Here is a 21,716-nt window from a genome sequence, read left to right as displayed (position 1 = left end):
AAGACTGGCAGCACCGGGGAGAGCAGGTGGCCAGGCCGAGCTCAGGTTTCCAGTCACATCTGCTGGGCAGGTGAGGACCAAGGGGAAACAAGGGAGGAGCGGGAGGCCAGCTTGTACAGGTGCTCGGGGACGGGAGAGCTGCATTTATGTCTACCCTGGAGGTGGCTGAGGGCCAGGGCGGACCCACTGGGGCAGAATTTCTGGGTAAGATCAGGTGTCCAGTTGGGGAAGGTGACTTGATGGAAACTTCAGCACCTGGTAAACCGTCTCTTCAGCCTGACTGCAGTTGCCTCCAAAGAAGGTAGGAATAGAGAGTGACCAGAATTCCAGAAATGAAAGCTGTCCACGAAGGCCGGGAGCAGTGTGGGAAAGGGCCAGACCTGTGCTGTGTTTTCCATCTCTTGGGTCCATTCACTCCTGATTGTATTTCACACGTGAAAGTGTCAGTCGCTCAGTCATGTCCAATGCTTTGTGACCCCGTGGACTGTGGCCCGCCAAGCTCCTCTGTCTATGGAATTCTCCAGGCAAGAATACTGGAGTGGGTAGCCATTTCCTTCTCCAGGGGACCTTCCTGACCTAGGGATCGAACCCCAGTCTCCTGGATTACAGGCAGATTCTTTACTGTCTGAGCCACTAGGGAAGCCCACATTTCACTCCTGATTGCACCCAAATTAGTGATAATAGCACTATGAGAGGGGCTGATGAGAAGGGCCCCCAAATTCATCCCCAAGTCTGAGATGCCAGATGGTTACTTTGTGGTTTCAGGTCAGCCGCTGACCGGGTGCCTTTTCTTCTCTCTGGGACACAGGAGAGCTGCTCCCTAACAATTATCTCGGTTGCTCTGGGCGCTTCTGAACCCCTGGTCTCTCAGCATGGACCCAGGGGCTTGAGAGAAGCAGAGCTCTTTCCAGGCATTGCTTCTAAAATCCACCCCTGTTGGTAGGCAAAACACGCACACACACACCCAGCTTTCCTAAACAGAGTTTACATCATATCATCATCACAGAATGTCTCTTCTGAGCCCTGTAACAAACACTTCGGAGTTCAGGGCCATTAGTTTTGTCCCCTCCAGAGGGTGCATGGTGTCCAGAACCCGTGGTTACAGGGGAATGGGGTGCAGAGAAGCTGGCTGTGCCCCCACAGTGCATGCTGCTGGCCAGCCCTCAGGCAAGGACCAAGGGCTGAAGGAGACAGTTCCCAGCAGCAGGGACTGGAGGCACAGGACCCTATGGTCTCTGGACGTGCAGCTGGGAGCCTAGTTTTGAAGCCTGTCTCGGAGAACGAGGTCCTGAGAGAGCCCCGGGGTGGGGGGCTATCCCATTCTGGGGATAGGAGGCTGCCTCCTGCACTCCTGTTCCTTGAGGCTCACAAACCTTGAGAGATACTCATGCCGTGTCCTAGGCATGGGGTCAGGAGAGTGTCCTGTGTTCGAGTCACCAGTTTCTAACAGTCTGCCATGTGCCCAGCAAGGTATTAGGTCATAGCTCACCAGTGGCACTGTAGAGACCCCGATTACGAAAGTGTCGAGGTGGTGGGTACCAAGTGGATGCTTGGGGAGGTGAGGAATGGGGGGTCAGGGGGAGCTTCCTGCGGAGATGGGCTCCGGCTGGACTTGAGAGGATAGGCCGCATTTGAATAGGTGGAGTGACATTTCCCTACCAAATGTCATCCGGGCACGGGGCACTAGTATCTGGGGGCAGTTGGTGGGAGTCTCTTTCTCTGTGCCCAGAGGCGCCCCTCCCCGACAGGCACCTGCTTGCAGGGACTTCTACTTGTCCAGCTTTTGAAAGATGACTGAGGCTGCCCTTAGGCCACAGAGCAGTGCCTGCCAGCTGACCTTCAGAAAAACACCCCTTCTGCCCCAAATCTGGTCTGAGGAGGGCTTCTGTATGTCCTCCACTTGCCCCTCCAGGAGGCCTCTGGTCTCCAGCTCCGTCCCCTCTGCCCTGAGCTGGACAGCAGGAGGGCAAAGTGGCCTCAGGACTCAGCTTTCCCCACCCCAGCCAGCCCCTGGGCTCCTGTAGGCCTCTCTGCTGCTGACTGCCCTACCGTGGGATTCCATGGGCTCTGAACTGGATGGAGGTGGGGTTGGGGATCCTGAGCTGGACCGAGGAGTCTGGGAGAGGTGGCCGCTTCCAGAAGGAAAGACTTCTTCTTTCAGGTTATCCATGAAACAGAGGCTGAGCGATTCCCTTCTCTGGGGGCACAGAGGCTGCAAGACCCAGGATGGGGCAGTAGGAAGAGGGGGTTCCTCTTATGGGGTCCTCGAGCTGTGCATTCCAGATCCACCCCTTCGCAGCTCCCAGCAGATCTGACCTGACCTCCAGGCCATGACCTAATCCCTCCCCAACTGTGGAGGGGGGCCCAGCTCCCTTTTCAGTCCTGCTCTCCCTTCCCCTTGTTTCCCTCCAGGCATCCTTAGGGCAGTCTCACCAGCCTGCTGTCCGCCTCACCCCTCAGCCCTCTCCTTCCCCTTCCAACTCTGGGAGCCTGCTTCGGCTGCCCAGAGAAGGCTGGGCACCTCAGGGAAGCCTGACACTTCTGGGTAAATGAACCACCTGAGTTTCCTGTCCAAGACTGAGCTCCAGTAGAGCGAGATATCTCAGCCACTTGATAGATCGGATGAGGAAGATGGAGCTGGGGATCACTCTTAAGCGGCATGGGAGTTCGAGGAAAGGAATGGGGTGGGATCTTGACTTTCTGGCTAGCTTCCGGTGGAGGTGCCAGGTTTTGGCATGCTCGGGCTGGAGTGGGGCCTCCTGGACAGGCAGGCAGCCTGCCTGGCTTAGCCCTCTTTCCTCTCCCTCCCCTGCCCTTCCTCTCCTGGCAGCTGATTCACTCCATCTCTCTTCTCTGTACAGATGGGACCCAGGTGAGCCCGGCTGCCCCCTGCTCCAGCCCACCCATCATAGGTAAGAGTATGCCGTAGGGGGAGTGTGGTGGGGAATAGAAGATGAGGCTGGAAAGGACAAAGGAGGGTGAGGAGCTGAAAAGGACAGAAGGTGGTTCAGCAGGGTGGCTGGAGGATGGGCCAGAGAGTTGGGAGACTGGGGTTCTGGGGGACAGGGCAAAGTTGGGGTTTTGTGGGGAAGAGGTGAGGGTGGGGGATAAGAGAGGCAATTCTGGATCCAGGCGGGCCCCAGAGCTGGGAAGCACAACAGGAAAAGGAAAGGCAGGATGCTCTCCTTGTCTGCGCTGGGGCAGCGAAACAGGAAGGCAAGTAGGAAGCTAATATTTATGCTCAGGTCCCTGCCTTGGGGGCTCTGGGGAGGGGGTGCATTCTTGTTTGTTGGCTCTGTGGTCCTCACGCCGGCCCTGCGGGGTGGGCACAGCAGCCCTTGCAGGATGGGAAGATGCCTTGTGGCACTTGGGTGGAGGTCGAGGACCCCCCTCCGTGATCCTCTCAGCGTTCCACACCCCCGCTGCTGTCAGGCTGTGTTGGGCGGGGAGGGGGTGGATGCCCATGGTTTAGGATGTACCCATGGTTGGGCGGGGGGTTGGGGAGGCTGGACGGACTGAGGGCTGCTTTGTCCTTCATTTCAACCAGATCCACTGAGGGCCTTCTGGGTGCAGGTTCCACACCTGACACCCAGCCTAGGGCAGCGAGAAAGGAAGGGCATGTCCTCTTTGCGCCAGTCCTAGCTGTCGAAAGCTTGCAGACCTGGGGAGATGAGACACACAGATAAAAAGAGAAATAATGGTAGAATGTAGTATGTGATCTGTGTGAAAGGAGGCAGCAGCTGGTTAAGGAATTCATCCATCCATTCAAGAAACATTGAGTTCACCACCTACTGTCATATAGTCCTCCTGGCTGTGTGATTTTCTAAACATTGAAAGACAGAAATTGGAAAAAGAAGCATGAATGAACTCCATCTCTATTCCAGGGCACAGAGGACATAGGGATTTATTTATTGATTCAGACAGTATTTGCTGAGTGCCTGTCATGTGCTAGGTCCTGGTTCTAGGTGCTGGGATAGTGAGCCATAGGGAGAACCAAGTCCCTGCCCTTGGAGCTTAGCTCAGATTTGGTACCTGCCTCGCTGGTGGTTTCAGGGGACAGAACCACCAGCATGATGGAAATCCAGAGGAGGGCTGGACACGGGACCCTGGGCTGGCTTCAGGAAAGGGGAAAGACTCCAGCAAGGCTTGGAAGTCTGGCAAGATCTAGAAAAGTGGAATTGAGGGGTGAAGACAGCACCAGCGGGGGGACTTTGTGAGCAAAAGCTCAGAGGACGGAAGGTACATGGTTTGTGATGAGACATGGGCTGTACATGAGCTGATGGCTTAGATAGAGGGTCCTTGTTCAGATGTGGGAGACAAGGTGGGGAGAGACCAGCTTAGCACCAGATTGTGGAGACCCTCAAATGCTAATTCACCCTGAGAGGGGTTCCCAGGGTTGAAGGCAGACCCCCTCCCACCTTTCCAGCAGCCTGTGCTCTGGAGGCTGAGGCAGTGAGGGAGAGAGGAATGGGCTGCTCCCAGTCTGTGCGGCCAAAGCTGCTGGCCGAAAGTCCAGGGGGCCTGCCCTGAGGACCCTCGTGCATCACTGAGGGAGTCCCCCCAGGAAGCCAGGACACCTGCCATGAGAGGACTGAGACCTTTCCTGGGGCAGCAGCGCAGTGGCATCAGAAGCCCAAACTCAACCCAGAATGAGACTTTGGGGTCCCTGAGTGGAGGCATGAGCAAGAAGTGGGGACATCAAAGTGGTGCATTGCCTGCTGTTGTCAGTATCTGGGTGCCCAGCCACCCACTCTGGTCTCTTAACATCCAGAGAATGGTACAGGCACCTCCCTGCTCTGCTCCTCTCTCGTCTCCATCTCACAGTCAGAGAATATAAGAGCGGGTACCACTTAGTGACCACCTACTGCAAGCCCCTCTGCCTTTCTCCAGCGAGAAACCCATCCTGGGGTGAGAGACAGGGGAGGCGACTTCCTGAAAGTGGAGGGGAAAATGGAGCCAGAGCGCCGGTCTCAGCAGGACAGAACCTGTGCTCACTGTGCCCTGGGCTGGTGGCCTTGGCCAGGTCCCTTCACCTGAGCCTCAGTTTCTTCCTGTGGGAATAGTAGTAGCTCCCTCCCAGGGCCCCAGGGTGATGAGGTGAAAGGGTTTGCAGCAAGTCGGCACATGTGCTGTAGATGTTAAGATAATGGTTCAGCTGGACCTGGAGGCTGTGTTTCCTGAGTCCCTGGCTGGTCTTTGCCCCAGCGCCTTCCAGTCCTCCTCAATGCAGGCCTGGAAGACAGCCCATGGCTGCCGCCATAGGGGATGCCCAGCACTGCATTAGCTGAAGGAAGCCTCTCTTAAAAGCTTCCTCCGCTTGTGTGATCTCACCTGCTCCCAGCCCCACCTGTGACCTCCTTTCTAGGATAACTGGGAATGTCTGGCTGCTGAGCGCAGCCTGGCACAGCTGGCGGTGCTGGCGTGGGACCTAGTCTGGCAACTGGTTATATATAGCCCCTGCGTCCATGGCCTTGGCAGGGTGCTCCTGGTGTGGGTGCAGGGGACACTTGAGAAGAGGCCCTGAAGCTGCCGTCCTTGCCACGCCTGGCCCAGAGCTGGCGTGAGGGTACCTAGGAGCTCCCTGGGCACCTGGGCCTTGTGTAGGCCTAGGGTGCTAGCCAGGGCTGGCTGTGGGTTTGAGGCACCTCTTCTTTATCCTGTGACCTGGGATAAAGTAGGGAGGATGGCAACTGAGGGCCTGGGGTGCCCTTTGGGCTTGGAGACAGAACAAAGGGAACTGCCTGTCCTATCGCTGTTTTTGAGATCAGTTTATCAGAGGGCATGTGTGTCCAATCCTCCTCCAGTGGGGAAGAAGGGAAGGAGAGGTCAGGGCCCAGGATGTATCACTAAAGGGTACTCAGCCCATTCCTAAATCCCACAGCCCCCAACCGTGGCCTGGAGAGGCAATATATTTAGTAGAAAACTACACTTGGGGTCAAAAGGCTCAGCTCACCACCACCAGCGATAGACTAACGGCATGGTATATATGACCTCCTTTCTCACGGGTGAAACAGAATTGAAAATACCTACCTTGCAGGACTGTGCTGAGGGCCCCCAAGGGGAAGGCCCCTGGAGGGTGTTGTGCCTTGTCAAGTGAGTCTGAAGGAGGCGGATTAGGTAACCGCTCACCTGCGGGCCTTTCCCGCTCACCCTGCCCTCTCTGTGCGCCCTCAGGCTGGCCCAGGCCCCGCGCAGACACGCCAGGCCCTCAGCCCCAGCCCATGGACCTGCGGGTGGGCCAGCGGCCCCCGGTGGAGCCCCCGCCGGAGCCCACACTGCTGGCCCTGCAGCACCCCCAGCGCCTCCACCACCACCTCTTCTTGGCGGGCCTGCAGCCCCAGCGCTCGGCAGAGCCCATGCGGGTAAAGCTAGAGCTCCCACCAAGCCTCAAGCCCAGACGCGGCCCCGCCCTCCCTTCAGCCTCCACCTCTGTCCTCAACTCCTCGCCCCCTCCCCACAGCTCTCAATGGACACGCCGATGCCCGAGTTGCAGATGGGGCAGCAGGAACAAGAGCTGCGGCAGCTTCTCAATAAGGACAAGAGCAAGCGAAGTAAGGGTGGAAGCCTCCCCCGGCGTGTCCACGGCCCCCCGTGTGGGCGGGGGGAAGGAGGATGCCAGCTCCAGTCGGGGTCGCTCTCTGCCTGCCAGGCACTGGGGGTGAACGTGGGAGGAAGTGAAGGGGGACCCGCGGGCTTCACAGAAGGGGTGTAGCCTCAGGCTTGGCTGTTGCATAAAGGGGCCCTGGGAAGCCTAGTCTGGGGCACGGGGGGCGTGATCAGGGCAATGGGCAGAAAACGTTCCAGGGAGGCCACCCACCCATCCACCCCCCAAACCACTCATAATTTCCACCCCTGCAGGTGCCGTAGCCAGCAGTGTGGTCAAGCAGAAGCTGGCAGAGGTGATTCTGAAGAAACAACAGGCGGCCCTAGAGAGAACGGTTCATCCTAATAGCCCCAGCATTCCCTACAGGTAACTCCCTCTCCGCCCCGACTCCTTGTGTCCTTGCCACGCCCCCCTCCGGATGTCCGCCAATGAGCACACAGCACACGCAGACCGCTGCTCTCAGCTGCCCTTCACCTAATCCTCACCCCTCACCTCTAATCCTAGTGCCTCTCCGACCCTCTCTCCCAGCTGATACCTGCCCTCCTCTGGCCTTTAATTATCTCTCCTCACCCCGCCTGAGGCCCTTCTTCCCTACAAGCCTCTCCTCCCCCCACATACACTCACGCACACCACGCTGGTTTTCTCCTCTGTATCTTCCCCTAAGCACAGAAATATCCAGATTCTTAGAACAGCTTCCTCCCTTTGTGTCTGGGACCCTGGCTCCTAAGGACAGATCAGGATGGGTGGCCCAGTACTGCCCCCTGGAGATGGCCCCTGTTCCTACTGGCCATGCACTCCGCCTGGCCCTCCTGGCTGCTGCCACTCCAGCATGCCTGCATCCTAAGTCGCTTCAGTCGTGTTCGACTCTTTGTGACCCCATGGACTGTAGCCCGTCAGGCTCCTCTGTCCATGGGATTCTCCAGGCAAGAATACTGGAGTAGGTTGCCGTGCCCACCTCCAGGGGATCTTCCCAACCCAGGAATCGAACCCACATCTCATGTCTCCTGCATTGGCAGGAGGGTTCTTTACCACTAGCGCCACCTGGGAAGCCCCGCTGCCTCCCCCGACAGGTCCCAAAGAGTGGAAGGAGGTGGCTGCTACGCCTCTGGGCATCCCTGCCCCTCTGAAGCAGCCTTGGTGCTCACTCCACAGAACTCTCGAGCCCTTGGAGACGGAGGGAGCTGCCCGTTCCATGCTCAGCAGCTTCCTGCCTCCTGTTCCCAGCCTGCCTTGCGACCCTCCAGAACACTTCCCTCTGCGCAAGACAGGTGCGTGGACAGGCCAGCAGGGACCTCCAGAGGGGCTAAGGGGGAAGAGCCTTGGGAGAGGGTCAGGGAGGGGGTACTGCCTTCTCCTGCCTGTCTCAGAGAGGGCTGGAAGGGAGGGCTTAGGGCAGAGACCAGGTGGGCGTGCACCAAGTGATCCCGGCGCTCCTGCAGTCTCCGAGCCCAACCTGAAGCTGCGCTACAAGCCCAAGAAGTCCCTGGAGCGGAGGAAGAACCCGCTACTGCGGAAGGAGAGCGCCCCTCCCAGCCTCCGTCGGCGGCCAGCAGAGACCCTCGGCGGTGAGGCCCGGCAGGGTGGGTGGGTGGCAGGCAGGCCTGGTGCCCTCCCCCAGGGCCCCTGTGGGTGGTTGTCACAGGGTGCCCTACACACTTGCCAGGGGGTGAGTTGGGGCTGAACCCAGCTTTTGCTCCATTGGCTAATCTGACGTCTGCCCAAAAGAAGGGGCATCTTTAAAAAACCAAGTGTTCAGAGGTGCTGGAGGCTGGTGGTGGCCTTCCTGTCCTTCTGGAAGAAAGCAGGAAGCAGAGCCCATCCACAGCGGAAAGGGCTTGTTCCTGGCCCCCTCCTAGCCACTCTTGGCTCCTAACTGAGCACCCCCCTCTCCCCAACCCTCAGACTCCTCCCCTAGTAGTAGCAGCACGCCGGCATCAGGGTGCAGCTCCCCCAACGACAGCGAGCATGGCCCCAACCCCGTCCTGGGCTCCGAGGTAAGGCCTTGGCAGGCTGGGCGCCCCGGGGCATCTCTGGGGCTCAGCGGTCCTCAGCAGGCAGCCCGGCCAGGCTGGGGCTTTAGCATCTGGGCAGCCCCCACCCAAGCCTCTGGGGGTGTTCCGGGGAAGGTGCGCCTAGGGGTGGAGGTCTGGAACCGGTGACCCCTGCCCTGCTCCCATGGCAGGCGCTCTTGGGCCAGCGGCTGCGGCTGCAGGAGACCTCTCTGGCCCCGTTCGCCTTGCTGCCCACAATCACACTGGGGCTGCCCGCCCCTGCCAGGGTGAGTGGCTGAGGCGCCCTCCCCCACCCCAAACACCCTGAGATCTCTCCATTCCTTCTCCTACACCCCGCCCCTGGCCTTCACTGTCCTCCCCACCAGGGTCTTCTCGCCAGTGATGTTCCCCCACTCTCCCGCAGGCTGATGGTGACCGCAGGACCCATGCGACTCTGGGCCCTCGGGGCCCAGTCCTGGGGAACCCCCATGCTCACCTCTTCCTGCCCCATGGCCTGGAGCCCGAGGCTGGGGGCCCCCTGCCCTCTCGCCTGCAGCCCATTCTCCTCCTGGATCCCTCAGTGACTCACACCCCTCTGCTGACTGGTGAGTCCCAGCTTCTCCAGAAGGGCTGGATCCCAGCACCCTGCCAAGGGCCAAGCATGGCCAGGGTCCCGTCCTCCTGTGCGTCTTGCTGCTGAGTCCCTGGCTCGCCTCACCCTCCACCCTGGCTTCCCTCCACTCTTCCTTGTGGTCTCCTCCTTATGCCCCCCACCCCATTCTTTCCAGTGCCCGGGCTTGGGCCACTGCCCTTCCACTTTGCCCAGTCCTTACTGACCACCGAGCGGCCCTCTGGATCAGGCCTCCACCGGCCACTGAGCCGGACCCGCTCAGAGCCCCTGCCCCCAAGCGCCACTACCCCCTCACTGCTGGGGCCCCTGCAGCCCCGCCTGGAGCGGCTCAAACCTCACGTCCAGCTGATCAAGGTGAGGGGGACGGGGTAGGGGAGGCAGTGAGGGGTGGCTGAACTGGGGTTGAAAGAAGGGAGACTCAGGGCGGGCAGGGCCAGAGAGGGGATGTGTGGGGCCCAGGGCTGTGTGACCACTAGAGTCTCAGCGGGATGCAGGACGATCTGGCCCCAACCACCACTCCCCACCTCACGCCCTGTGCCATAGCATGTCTCCTCAGTAGACATCTCCCCCACCCCTAGAGGTCAGCCAAGCCGAGTGAGAAGCCCCGACTGCGGCAGATACCCTCGGCTGAGGACCTCGAGACGGATGGTGGGAGCGTGGGGCCACTTCGGGATGATGGCCTGGAACATAGGGAGTCCAGCCATGGGCAGCAGGAGGCCAGAGGCCCTGTTCCTCTCCAGCAGCACCAGCAGGTATGGTCAGGCCCAGGGGCCTCTCAGAAGGTAGAGTCAGGAGACTCTGGGGCCTGGTAATGGTGGAAGGGAGGGAGATAGGACGTCAGTGCAGGGGACAGCTCTGGGACCATGGTTCTTCTGCCAAACCCACACTGAGGTACAGACAGACACACGCGCAGGCATACACGCATTCACACACATGCATACGTGCATTCATACACACATACATGTACGTGCACCTCCAGCAGCCTTCCAGCCTCAGGCTGAAGCCATGTCCCTTTCCAGTGGTGAAACTGGTCTTTCATGGAGCCCCATGCATTCCCGCTCTAGGACTTCTCCCCTGTGACTGTTAGTACTGTTTCCAGGAAGGTGCTAGGGCAGGAGGTGGGGCAGAGCCAGGCTTGGCCCTTCAACTGAACGAGTCAAGCCATGGAGTCTTCATTTGCTGGGGCTCGTGTAACAAGTACTACAAAGTGTGTGCCTTAAACAGCAGGTGTTCCTTTCCCCACAGTTCTGGAGGCTAGAGGTCTGAAATCGGGGTGTTGGTGGGTTGGCTCCCTCTGAGCCCTGTGAAGGAAGGCCTCTTCCCTCGGCTTGTAGATGGCCGCCTTCTCCCTGGGTCTGCACGTTGTCTTCTGTCCACGTCCGTATCCCAACTTCCCCTATTTATAAAGATAAGAATCATATTGGAGCTTACCCTGATGACCTCATTTTAACTTGAGTACCCCTGTGAAAACCCTATTTCCAATCAGGTCACATACTGAGGGGACTGGGTGTCCAATCCTAAATACGAGGTAGGAAGGGACACAGCTCAGCCCATAAGATGTGGTAACAGTCCACAGAGTGCAGCGGCTCACGCAGGTCCCTGTGTCCTTTAGCGGTGATTAGTCCTCGAGACCAGGAGGAGATCCTGGTCAGAGCCGACCTGAGGCCCCTCACTCCAGTTCTGGTGTTGGAGTCTCGAGGGCTCAGGGAGTACTGGGGCAGTGGGGTGGTCAGTCTAGGCTGCAGATCTTTGGGGGAGTATATGGGTAGGGAGCTCAGAGACTCAAAGCCCAGCTGGGCAGCAGGGCCAGAGGCTGCTGCAGAAGAGGGGCCTGACGGGAGATTTCTTGGCTGTGGGCAGAGGCGGATGGAGCAGGGTCTGAGAACCTGAAGCCTGAGGCCCCCTGTGTCCCTCAGGTGTTCCTCTGGGAGCAGCAGCGACTGGCCGGGCGGCTCCCCCGAGGAGCCACTGGAGACTCCGTGCTGCTTCCCCTGGCCCCGGGCAGTCACCGGCCCCTGTCCAGGGCTCAGTCATCCCCGGCTGCGCCTGCCTCGCTGTCAACCCCAGAGCCCGCCAGCCAGGCCCGTATCCTGCCCAGCTCAGAGACCCCTGCCCGGACCCTGCCCTTCACCACGGGTAAGGCTTGGATTAGAGGGCAGGAGGAAGAGGCCGGGGCACACGGGGGCTCAGAGGGGAGTCCATAATTCCCTGTGTCATAATTCACTCTGGACATGTTTCGAGACCACAGAGCCCTTTCTTAGTCTGAGGAGATCTACTCAGTGTCCCATGGAGCAGGTGATTGTATCCATGTTACAGTTAAGGAGACCCAGGCTCGGGAAATCAAGGGGACAGCTGGCTGGCAGTCAGGCCAGGCTAAGAATTCAGGTCTCCTGACAATTAATTCAGGCCTTTCAAAAATTACATTGTTGCTCTGCTTATGAGAAGAACTCAAGAGCATTTTAGAAATTTTGAAAAATAATAGAAAAGCATAAGAATGGAAAAAAAACCACCAGCCAGGGGACTTCCTTGGTGATCCGGTGGCTAGGACTCCATGCTCTCAATGCAGGGGCCCCAGGTCCAATCCTTAGGGAACTAGACCCACATGCTGCAACTAAGAATTCACATGCTGCATGCCACAACGAAGACCTGGTGCAGCCAAATAAATAAATATTTAAAAAGGAAAGGAAAAAATATAGGTGTGACCTTTAAATTTACTAAAAAAAAAATCATGAGCCAATATCCCATCACCCAGAGGCAGCCCCTCATAAACGATGCCGTATTTCAGGCCAGTCTTCGTTCTAGCCACATGTATAAATCCCATATACACTACGTTTTGTGGCTACATTTTATGCCCTATTCATTTTACACATTATGAATACTTTGTGATATAATTAATCTTTAAAAATTTTTTAAAGATTTTAAAAAATAGTAATTTTATTTATTTTTGGCTGTGCTGGGTCTTCATTGCTATGCAGGCTTTTCTCTAGTTGCGGTGAGTGGAGGTTACTTTCCAGTTGTGGTGTGTGGGTTTTTCATTGCACCGGCTTCTATTGTTGTGGAGCGCAGGCTCAGTAGTTCTGGCACAAGGGCTCAGTTGCTCCTTGGCATGTGGGATCTTCCCGGACCAGGGACCAAACCCATGTCTCCTGCGTTGGCAGGCAGATTCTTGACCACTGAGCCACGAGGGAAGCCCTAAAAATGAGATTTTATAGTGTGTCATCATAGTATTTTAGTTTAAACATTTCTTATTGGTCGAGCAGTTAGGTGGTTATTCATTTTCCCCTATTTGAATTTCCCCAAAGCCACATCTGTCTTGTCACATGGCCCGGTGTCTCTGTGGGCTTCCCAGCTCCCAGATTTGGGGCTCCTATTTGGGTCATCATATCCAGGCGAGCCCCCAGCCTCAGGCCTCCCTTTGTTAGGCTCCAAGCTCTTGAGGTCCTGGTCATGGTCCTTGGGCCACATGAGGAGGGTCAGTGAGTCGGGAAGGCAGTAGTATGTGGCAGTTGTGTAGGTTGGGGCTGCGTGGTGTGTGGGTGAGGTGCCCGAGGCTGCCTGGGTAAGGAGCTAGGGGTGTGTGTGCAGGCGCCGAGGGGTAGGATGGGGCATGGGGGACTGTGGGGTGTGTCTGGGGCTCCCCAGGGCCCTGACCCCTGAGCCCACTCCCCACAGGGCTGGTCTATGACTCGGTGATGCTGAAGCACCAGTGCTCCTGCGGGGACAACAGCAGGCACCCGGAGCATGCAGGCCGTATCCAGAGCATCTGGTCCCGGCTGCTGGAACGGGGGCTCCGGAGCCAGTGTGAGGTGAGGAGGCAGGTGGGAGCTTTGGGATTAGAGTGGGTGAGGGCTGTGGGAGGGAAGGAGCTGGGAGGGCCTGGAGCCAGTCTGGGCGGTGGGAATGGCAGGGGAGGGCTGCCCAAAGCAGAGGCTCAGGGGCTCTGTGGGTCCTTCCTCAGTCTCTCCGGGGCCGGAAGGCCTCCCTGGAGGAGCTGCAGTCAGTGCACTCTGAGCGGCATGTACTCCTCTACGGCACCAACCCGCTCAGCCGCCTCAAACTGGACAATGGGAAGCTGGCAGGTAGGGGCCCCCAGACCCTCCCTGCCCCACCACCCCGTGCCACCGGCTCACCCAGCCCGAGCATCCTCCTATGCGCTCGTCCTCACTCCGTCGAGCTTGTCCCTTCGGCGTCCAGGCATCCCCGTGCTGCCCACCTCCACCCATGCCAGCCCCTGCCGGCCCTCTTCTCGGGGCTCCCCTGCTTCGGGCCGGGCCGGAGGCTGAGCGGGTTCAGTTCATGCGCCTGGGCCTCTCCCTGCAGGCCTCCTGGCACAGCGGATGTTCGTGATGCTGCCTTGCGGCGGCGTTGGGGTAAGTATGCAGGCTCTCTAGACCTCCTCCCTCCCTATTCCCCCAGGCCCAGCCCCCGCCTGCTTGTTTCGGTGGTCCTGCCGGGCCCAGTGGGCTGGGGCTCTCCCCTAGTGCCTCCTCTGCCGGCTAGAAGCTCCTCGTTGGTGGGTTGTCCTCCTGAGTGTAGAGCCCCTTGCCTTGCAATTTGAAGGCCTCTGGTGGAGGTTGAGGAGGCTGAGAGAGCAGGGCTGAGCCTGGGGCTTGGGCTCATCTCCCTCTGAGAGCACGCTGGCCTCCAGGCCACCTGGCCCGGGGCTGTGGGGTGCCTCTGGCATCCTTGGAGACCCAGGCATGTCCTGATGCCCTAGCTTTCCCTGCTCCTTCTCATTCTGCCTGGGGACTTCTGCCTCCTGGCAGTGCCCTTCCTCCCTTCAGAATGTCCCCGTGGTGGTGTCCCGGCCGGGAATGTAGAGCAGGGGATGGAGGCCTAGTCCTGGAGGGATGGGAACTGTCGCTGGGAGGCTGTGTGGGAGCCGGTCAGCGCCCTGTTCACAACTTCCCATTTCTTGCCACTTTCTGATTTTTCCAACTGTTGTTGCTTCTGTTTTCTCCTCCCTCCTCTCCCTCTCTGTCTCTGTCTTTCTCTCTTTCTCCAGCCTCTTGCGACTCTCTCTGCCTTCCTCGCCTCTCTCGGTCCGCCTCGCCCTCCCCATCTCCCCATCACGCCCCCCGGCCCCTCCCTAGCCTTGAGGCCCAGGGACTGGGTTTGGGGGGCCTCCCAGCCTGGGCTAGGGGCCCTGAGTGGAAGACAGTGGTGCAGACGGCCCCTCGAGCTCCGACCATCCCGAGGGCCTGAGCAGAGTCAGCGGGGGCTTAAAACCCCCTCCAGGCCCAAACCCCAAGTCCCGCCCAGGTAACGCCATGCCCCCTCCTCTGACTGGGGGGGCAGGCGCGATGCTGCCGGCAGAGTGCTGGCCAGATGCGGGCTGGTGATGTGGACTGAAGCTGGGAAGAAGTTGTGCTGGGACTGGGGGACACGGGAGGCCTTGCCTTTGGGCGGTGGGGCATGGGGGAGGCAGTCATCTGCCCAGCTCCCTGCCCCTGGGGTCCTAGCCATGGGGTGGGCACTGCCCCCGAGGCCCTGGCTCCTGTGGGAGGCCGTGGGTGAGGCGGGTCTTGACTCTGGCCCCCACAGGTGGACACCGACACCATCTGGAATGAGCTGCACTCCTCCAACGCGGCCCGCTGGGCTGCTGGCAGCGTCACCGACCTCGCCTTCAAAGTGGCCTCCCGTGAGCTAAAGGTAGGAGGCTTGAGTGGAGGGTGGGTGAGTCACGGAGGAAGGAGGCAGGGAACGGGCAGCGGGGGAGGCAGACCCAGGGCCTAGCATCACATTCCTCCTGGAGATCACCACAGGGTTTCGGGAGGGACAGATGAGATCTGAATCCTAGGCTCACGTTACCTGCTGAGGAATCAAGTCACTGGGCCCCTGGTCCTGTGGTCTCTGAGAGAGGCAGGCCCATGCTCATGCGGGGTCAGTTAACATATTTGCTGTGTGACCGCGGGCAAGTCGCGGAGCCTCTCCAGGGCCCCATGCACTGGCAGAGTGGCCCTTCGTGATGCTGAAGTTTTACCCACCGGGCTGACACCCGAGCTTGTTTGCTCTGGGCTTGGCACCTTATGGGAGCTTGTGTTGAGCCCCCACTGTTTAGGAGCTCGTGGCCCAAGTCTTAGCTCTGCTATCAGGCAACTTCGCACGAGTTATTAATATTAAATCCACCTAAGGCTCCAGGCTTCTCCTGTCTGTAAACCAGATAATCACAATGTTTACCTTATGAAGATGTTATGAAGATTAGGTAACATTTACCTCAGAGCGTTGTGAGGGTGAAATCCAGTGTTAACCCTGTGCTTAGCACAATGCCAGGCACATAGATTTTGCCCAATAAATAATAGCTGTTGTTATTACAAAGTGATAACAGCCAGGAGCCCCCAGGATGGGAGGTTCTGTGTTCACGGCCTGGGGGTCAGCAGAGGGCCCCTTGGTCAGTCACACTGTCTTATAGTCCCTTCTCAGGGGAAGAGCCTGCGGCTGGGGGACGGCTTCATAGAGGTGTGGGTCAGACGGTTGGCTGTTTGGTTGACAAGCATTTCTGTTTCCAGAATGGTTTTGCTGTGGTTCGGCCCCCAGGACACCATGCAGACCATTCCACAGCCATGTAAGGCCCGGGGAGGCCTAGATGGGCTGGAGTGGAGGGCAGGCCCTCACGGCCCTCCTGTTGGGGGTGGGGGGGGCTTGGTTGGCCAGGTTCCCCCTCCTTCCTGTCAGCCTTCTGGGGCCGGGCTGGAGACAAGTGGGGTGGGGGTGGCACGGGGAGCGAACAGGCTGGCACGACCTCTGTCTTTTCCTCCCAGGGGCTTCTGCTTCTTCAACTCAGTGGCCATCGCCTGCCGGCAGCTGCAACAGCAGGGCAAGGCCAGCAAGATCCTCATTGTGGACTGGGTAGGTCCCAGCTCCTGGCCCCTGCAGGTCCGAGAGCCCTGTGGAAAGAGCCCTGAGCCTGGCGACCCGAGACGTGGCTTTGTGTCCTACCTAGTTCTGCATTTGCCTCCCCAAGCCTCGGTTTCCCCGTGTGTAAATGTGGGTGAGGATAGTGCCCCCATCACGGGGCCTTTCGGAGGCCCAGAGGAGTTGGCCTGTGGGAAGGGCTCAGCCGTAACCGGCTCCCACAGGGGAGGAGCCATCTGAATGCTGCCTTTGGGCCTCTGTTGGCTTCCCTTTGTAGATCTGGTCACTTCTGCTTTTCCTCTGCAGGTACTGAGAGTGCCAATAATAGCACATAACATCAACCTCAATTCAGTTCAGTCGCTCAGTCTTGTCCGACTCTTTGCAACCCCATGAACCGCAGCACGCCAGGCCTCCCTGTCCATCACCAACTCCCGGAGTCCACCCAAACCCATGTCCATTGAGTCGGTGATGCCATCCAACCATCTCATCTTCTGTAGTCCCCTTCTCCTCCTGTCCTCAATCTTTCCCAGCATCAGGGTCTTTTCCAACGAGTCAGCCTTTGCATCCAGTTACCACTAATCAAATCCAGACACTGATGGTTTCACGCATCACATATTTAATCCTGACTCTGCCCTGGTTTACAGATAAGGGAAGTCAGCACAGAGCGGTTAGGTTAACCTGTACACAGCCGTATACCTTGTAAGCCCTGAGAGCCGAGGCCCTTTAGCCCTGGAGCACCTGTGTCTAACCACTTCGTATTCACATCTACTTACGGGATGTTCCAACGCAGAACGGAGGGACGGGCCACACTAGTGCGCGTGCACAGTCCACCTTCGCGTTCCCAGGCCAGGCAGGAGCCTGGGGGTGGTGCTCGGCGCTCCTCTGAGGATGGCACTGGGCCTCGTTGTCCTAGCCCCTCTTTAATGGAGTGTGGTTTCCATCACTTGCATCACGCCCTGACCTTGAGCAAGACGCAGTAGTAAGGGTTCCTGATGTGTGACCCTGGAAGCTTCCCTCTCCTGGCACTCACCTTCCCCCAACACGTGCTCTCCCTCTGGCTCTGGCTGGCCTGCCCTCGGTGCGGCTCCTCCCCTTCCAGGTCTCATGTTATCATCACCCCCACCTAGCGTGTTATGTACATTTCTGTACATAAGGTGGGGAGACTGAGGCTTACAAAGCACCCATGGGTCCCTGGACAGTTTAACTCTAGGAGTCCCCGTGTTCTCACCCCCAGGTCTAGACTCCTGACCTGCATAATGGTCACTGACCTGGAGACCTTTCCAGCCTGTCCTAGCCCCCATCTCTCTGCTTTCAGACCTGCCCTAATCCACTGCCCATCTCCCTGCACAGGACGTTCACCATGGCAACGGCACCCAGCAGACCTTCTACCAGGACCCCAATGTGCTGTACATCTCCCTTCATCGCCATGACGACGGCAACTTCTTCCCTGGCAGTGGGGCTGTGGATGAGGTAACCACATCTTCTGGCCCACTGACTCTCATGAGTGGCCCTAACTCTCTCTGTCACAGCTAGCTGTGTGATCCTGGGTAGGCTGCTGAGCCTCTCTGATCCTCCGTTTCTACATTTGGAAGGGAAGGGGCTGCATGAGCTGCTCTTGTAGCACTGACATCCAGGGGTTTGGATCCCGGGACACTGCTCTCTTCACATCTCTCCTGCCTCCTGTGTTCCAGGTGGGAGCTGGCAGCGGTGAGGGCTTCAATGTCAACGTGGCCTGGGCTGGAGGTCTCGACCCCCCCATGGGGGATCCTGAGTACCTGGCTGCCTTCAGGTAAGCTCACTAGGGGCCCAGAGGAGGCCTGGCCCAGCAGGGCCACCCTCTCCTCCCCTTTTCCAGCAGCACCAGGTTGGAGGTGATGAGGTGGCTTGTCAGCTTGTCCTCATCTAATCACTAGACATTATAAGCCAGCCCTGGAGTGGGGCTGTGGACTGAGACACAGGGAAAGGCATGGTTACACTAGACTCTAGGGGCATCCAGTCCCTGTGGGAAGACAGGAAAACAGACTGAAAAGGTCAAGGCGTACTTTATAATGTCACACGCTACCAAGAGCCAGTGTTGAGCTGAGTGCAGGGAGACAGGCAGGGGGAAGTGAGCAGAGCTGCTATGTTAAGGCAAAGAAAGCTGCCTGGAGGAGGTGGACTTTGCATAGGAGCTGAGAAGCCTAAACTGTGGAGGAAAAGGGAAAACAAGCAGGTGATGTCCATATTGGGGTCGTTGCTTAAGAAAAGCCATTCTAGAAGGGGGACTTGGCTCAGGAGCTGTTGTGGATTTCTCTCTGGGGGTTCCTAGATTCCATTTGGAGAAAGAGAAGCCTGGAAATAGGTCTCCGTAGACTTTTTGGGAGTATTCTTAATGGGAGTTAATTTTGTAGGAGCCTTGGGCTGGGGTTCCTGGCATCTGTGCACCCAGGGTCTTGAAGGACAGCAAAGTGGACCCAGGGATGGGTGAGGGATGAGGAGGGGCTGGCAGGTGCAAAGGATGAGCATGGATCTGGTGGCCCAGGACCTCAGAGGATCTATTGCCCGGGTCAGCTCTCAGGTGGTGAGTGGTGACGTGTGGCCGACTCAGTCCTAAGCAGGTGGCGGCTGAGTGCTGAGTGTTTCTGGTGTTGCCCTGAGGCTTTAGTAACCTGCCCCTTCCCTGTGGCCCTGCCCACCACTCCCCACTGAACACAGCGCACCAGCTCCTCTTTCATCCCCTCATCCTTGGCTCCTTCCTGCCTCTTGCCAGTTAAGAGCCCTGGGTGGCTGAGTCCTTAGGCTGTACCAGGGACATGGATGGTGGGCCAAGGTCGAGGAAGCCAGAGGCATCCGCTCATCCTGCTGGGAGTCCTGAAAGTAGGGTGCTTCCCCGTAGAGTTGGTGGGAGAGGACTGGGCCCAGGCAGGGCCCTCCACCTCCGCTGCTGGGCAGCCCTGCACAGCCTGTGAGCCCCCCTTCCCCGCACACAGGATAGTCGTGATGCCCATCGCCCGGGAGTTCTCTCCGGACCTGGTCCTGGTGTCGGCTGGGTTTGATGCTGCCGAGGGTCACCCGCCCCCACTGGGTGGCTACCATGTTTCTGCCAAGTGTAAGGAGACCCCTGCTAGGGGGGCGGCAAGGGCATGAAGGTGGGCCGGGGGGGTGGGCAGCGCTGCCCAAGTCAAGAGGGAGGTGACAGTGGCTGGCCCAGGGCCATGAGCATGGGACGGGGATCATGCACAGGTCAGGTCGGTTCATTGAGGAAGGCCTAAGTCACACCTGGGGACTCAAGTCCCGCAGACTGGAGGCTCGGTCACAGGACTTCTCCCACCCTGTGTCCTTCCCAGGCTGGGCGGGCAGCTTCTCCTGGGCGGGGGTGGATGGGAGGAGCAGAGTTCTCAGAACAGAGGGAGCCCACTCAGCAGTGCAGAGCCTGGAGGACAGGGAGGAATATGGTGTGTCTCAGTGGAAAAGACATGGGCTGGAGTCCCTACCCCGGGTTCGAGTCCTCGCCCTGTCACTTACTAGCCGCCCTTAACCTCACTGAGCATTCAGTGAGGCACACTAATAGGATTCACAGGGGGTTCCGTGTGAAAGCCATCGGTAAAGTAGAGATTTGTCACCCGAGTCACTCTTTCTAAGGGAGGAGCCAAGCAGAGAAATAACAGAGGTAGAAGGGGCTCCCCTCCTCTACCCCGGCCCCTCCTAACCCTCCTCATCCACCTTGTAGGTTTTGGGTACATGACGCAGCAGCTCATGAGCTTGGCCGGAGGTGCGGTGGTGCTGGCCCTGGAGGGTGGCCATGACCTCACAGCCATCTGTGATGCCTCCGAGGCCTGTGTGGCTGCTCTTCTGGGCAACAAGGTGAGGTGCCCGCCCTTGATCCGTGCATCTGTGGGGCAGGCAGTCCAGTTTTCCCAGGAGCAGCCCAGGCAGCAGGCAGTTGGGGCGCCTCCCTGGGGGCTTGCCGATGGGCAGGGTAAGGGTGGCCAGGCCCGGACTGAGGGGAACAGAGTGGATGCCTCTTCTCTGGGTCAGACCTCAGGTCAGTGTCCCCTGCCCCAGGCAGAGCCAGGAGCACATGCCTATCTGAGCCTGGAAAGTGAGGGCCCTGGGATGGGGGAGAGCTGGGCCTGTGGGTCGCTGTGAGGCAGGCAACTGATGCATGCCTTCTTCTGTAGGTGGATCCCCTCTCAGAAGAAGGCTGGAAGCAGAAACCCAACCTCAATGCCATCCGCTCCCTGGAAGCTGTGATCCGAGTGCACAGTGAGTGTGGAGAGAGGACACGGCTGACCCCAGACTTGGGGAAAACTCGGGGGTCTGTTGCCCCCAGGGACCAGAGCCCCAGGTCTTCCAACCCCAGCCAGCCCAGGGGAGCTGCTGCTGCTTTGGAATAGGCATTCTGTAAAGTACCCCATAGTAATGGGGGGCAGGCGCCCCCACAGGTGAATACCCTCAGAGCCTTCCAGATGGACTCAGCAGGGATGGGCAGACGGTGGGGACCAGGCAGGACTGGCTTCCCTTCCCCAGCTGCTGCCCTAGGCCAGGGCCCTGCCCCCAGCAGCACTCAGGCCTCGTTTGTGGAAGAGCTTGTTCCCATCCTGACCCTCAGTTCTGGCCACAGGGTCTTAGGAACTCCACCTGCTTTGGGAGCTGAGTCCTAGGTTAACCCCGCATTTGGAAAGCACTTTAAATTTTCAACTTCAGCTCAGCATCTATGGAGCACTTTATATGCTACCCATGATCTGTGTAGTGTGTGTGTGTGTGTGTGTGTTAGTTGCTCAGTCATGTCCACCGCTTTGAGACTCCATGGACTGTAGCCCACCAGGCTTCTTTGTCCATGGAATTCTCCAGGCAAGAATACTGGAGTGGGTTGCCATTTCCTCCTCCAGGGGATCTCCCTGACCTAGGGATCAAACCTGGGTCTTCTGCATTGCAGGCATATTCTTTACCATCTGAGCCACTGGGGAAGCCCCATGATCTGTGCTAGGGATACAAAATGAATAAAACAGATTTCCCACACCTGGGCTCGGCATGGGGTCATACATGACACTGAAGGTGCTGCTATACTTGGCATGGAGCCCTCACAGAGCTGGCCAGGCTCTGTGCTGGGCATGTTCCATGGACATTATTTCTCACAACAGTAGGCAAGATGGTCATGTCCACGGTCTAGATGGGGCAGTGGGAGCCCCGGGCAGATAAGTGACTTCCGACGGCCACACAGAGCGGCCGCAGTGTTGACCGGCTCTCCCTTCTGTGTCCTTCCCACCTCCCCTGTCCTGTGCTGGGCTGAGCATTGCTGGGGTCTTCATGTGAGGGGGACCCTGCGCTCCAGGAGGCTGGGACTCAGGGCTCTATGAGGTCACTGTGATGCAGACCCCATCCAGGGGAAGGAGGCCCAGATGGTGCTCATGGGAGCCCTATACCCATGGGAATGGGTCAGCCGTAGGGGTGGGGGAGTGGCCTGGGCTTTGTGAGAGCTCCTCACAGCACACTGAACCCTCACTTTCTCACGGTTGTGGGGATCAAGTTGGGGAGGGTGTTGTGTGGAGGTGGAGGCAGCTGAGAACTGAGCCCATGCTGAGGACACGTCTGCTACTCTGGGCCTTTGGCCTGAGATATGCAGCCTCAGTACCAGTCTAGTAAATGTGGCTGG

At 58.6% G+C, this 21,716-nt stretch overlaps 1 protein-coding gene across 9 annotated transcripts in view; it reads left to right on the top strand.

The window, feature by feature from the left end:
- HDAC7 (histone deacetylase 7) overlaps positions 1–21,716 on the top strand; it is a 36,766-nt gene that overhangs the window by 13,509 nt on the left and 1,541 nt on the right. For 6 of the 9 annotated variants that reach the window (XM_070370673.1, XM_070370676.1, XM_070370679.1 and 3 more), the window contains exons 2-24: positions 2,862–2,912; positions 6,175–6,362; positions 6,461–6,551; positions 6,859–6,970; positions 7,757–7,872; positions 8,044–8,169; positions 8,507–8,598; positions 8,787–8,882; positions 9,020–9,200; positions 9,384–9,580; positions 9,805–9,978; positions 11,143–11,362; positions 12,899–13,032; positions 13,185–13,305; positions 13,547–13,596; positions 14,771–14,878; positions 15,736–15,791; positions 15,988–16,075; positions 17,432–17,551; positions 17,773–17,870; positions 19,051–19,169; positions 19,791–19,924; positions 20,242–20,326. In XM_070370673.1, coding sequence (XP_070226774.1) covers positions 2,862–2,912; positions 6,175–6,362; positions 6,461–6,551; positions 6,859–6,970; positions 7,757–7,872; positions 8,044–8,169; positions 8,507–8,598; positions 8,787–8,882; positions 9,020–9,200; positions 9,384–9,580; positions 9,805–9,978; positions 11,143–11,362; positions 12,899–13,032; positions 13,185–13,305; positions 13,547–13,596; positions 14,771–14,878; positions 15,736–15,791; positions 15,988–16,075; positions 17,432–17,551; positions 17,773–17,870; positions 19,051–19,169; positions 19,791–19,924; positions 20,242–20,326 — 2,757 coding nt within the window. Of the gene's footprint in view, positions 1–2,861; positions 2,913–6,174; positions 6,363–6,460; positions 6,552–6,858; positions 6,971–7,756; positions 7,873–8,043; positions 8,170–8,506; positions 8,599–8,786; positions 8,883–9,019; positions 9,201–9,383; positions 9,581–9,804; positions 9,979–11,142; positions 11,363–12,898; positions 13,033–13,184; positions 13,306–13,546; positions 13,597–14,231; positions 14,489–14,770; positions 14,879–15,735; positions 15,792–15,987; positions 16,076–17,431; positions 17,552–17,772; positions 17,871–19,050; positions 19,170–19,790; positions 19,925–20,241; positions 20,327–21,716 lie in introns of those variants that run through there. The other 3 variants (XM_070370674.1, XM_070370680.1, XR_011464224.1) reach the window with 3 other exon arrangements.

The sequence above is a fragment of the Bos mutus genome, chromosome 5 (assembly GCF_027580195.1).
Source record: "Bos mutus isolate GX-2022 chromosome 5, NWIPB_WYAK_1.1, whole genome shotgun sequence".
In the NCBI taxonomy this organism is placed as follows: Eukaryota; Metazoa; Chordata; class Mammalia; order Artiodactyla; family Bovidae; genus Bos; species Bos mutus.
Note: the sequence above shows the minus strand (reverse complement) of the source record. Positions and strands in the feature narration are given on the sequence as shown.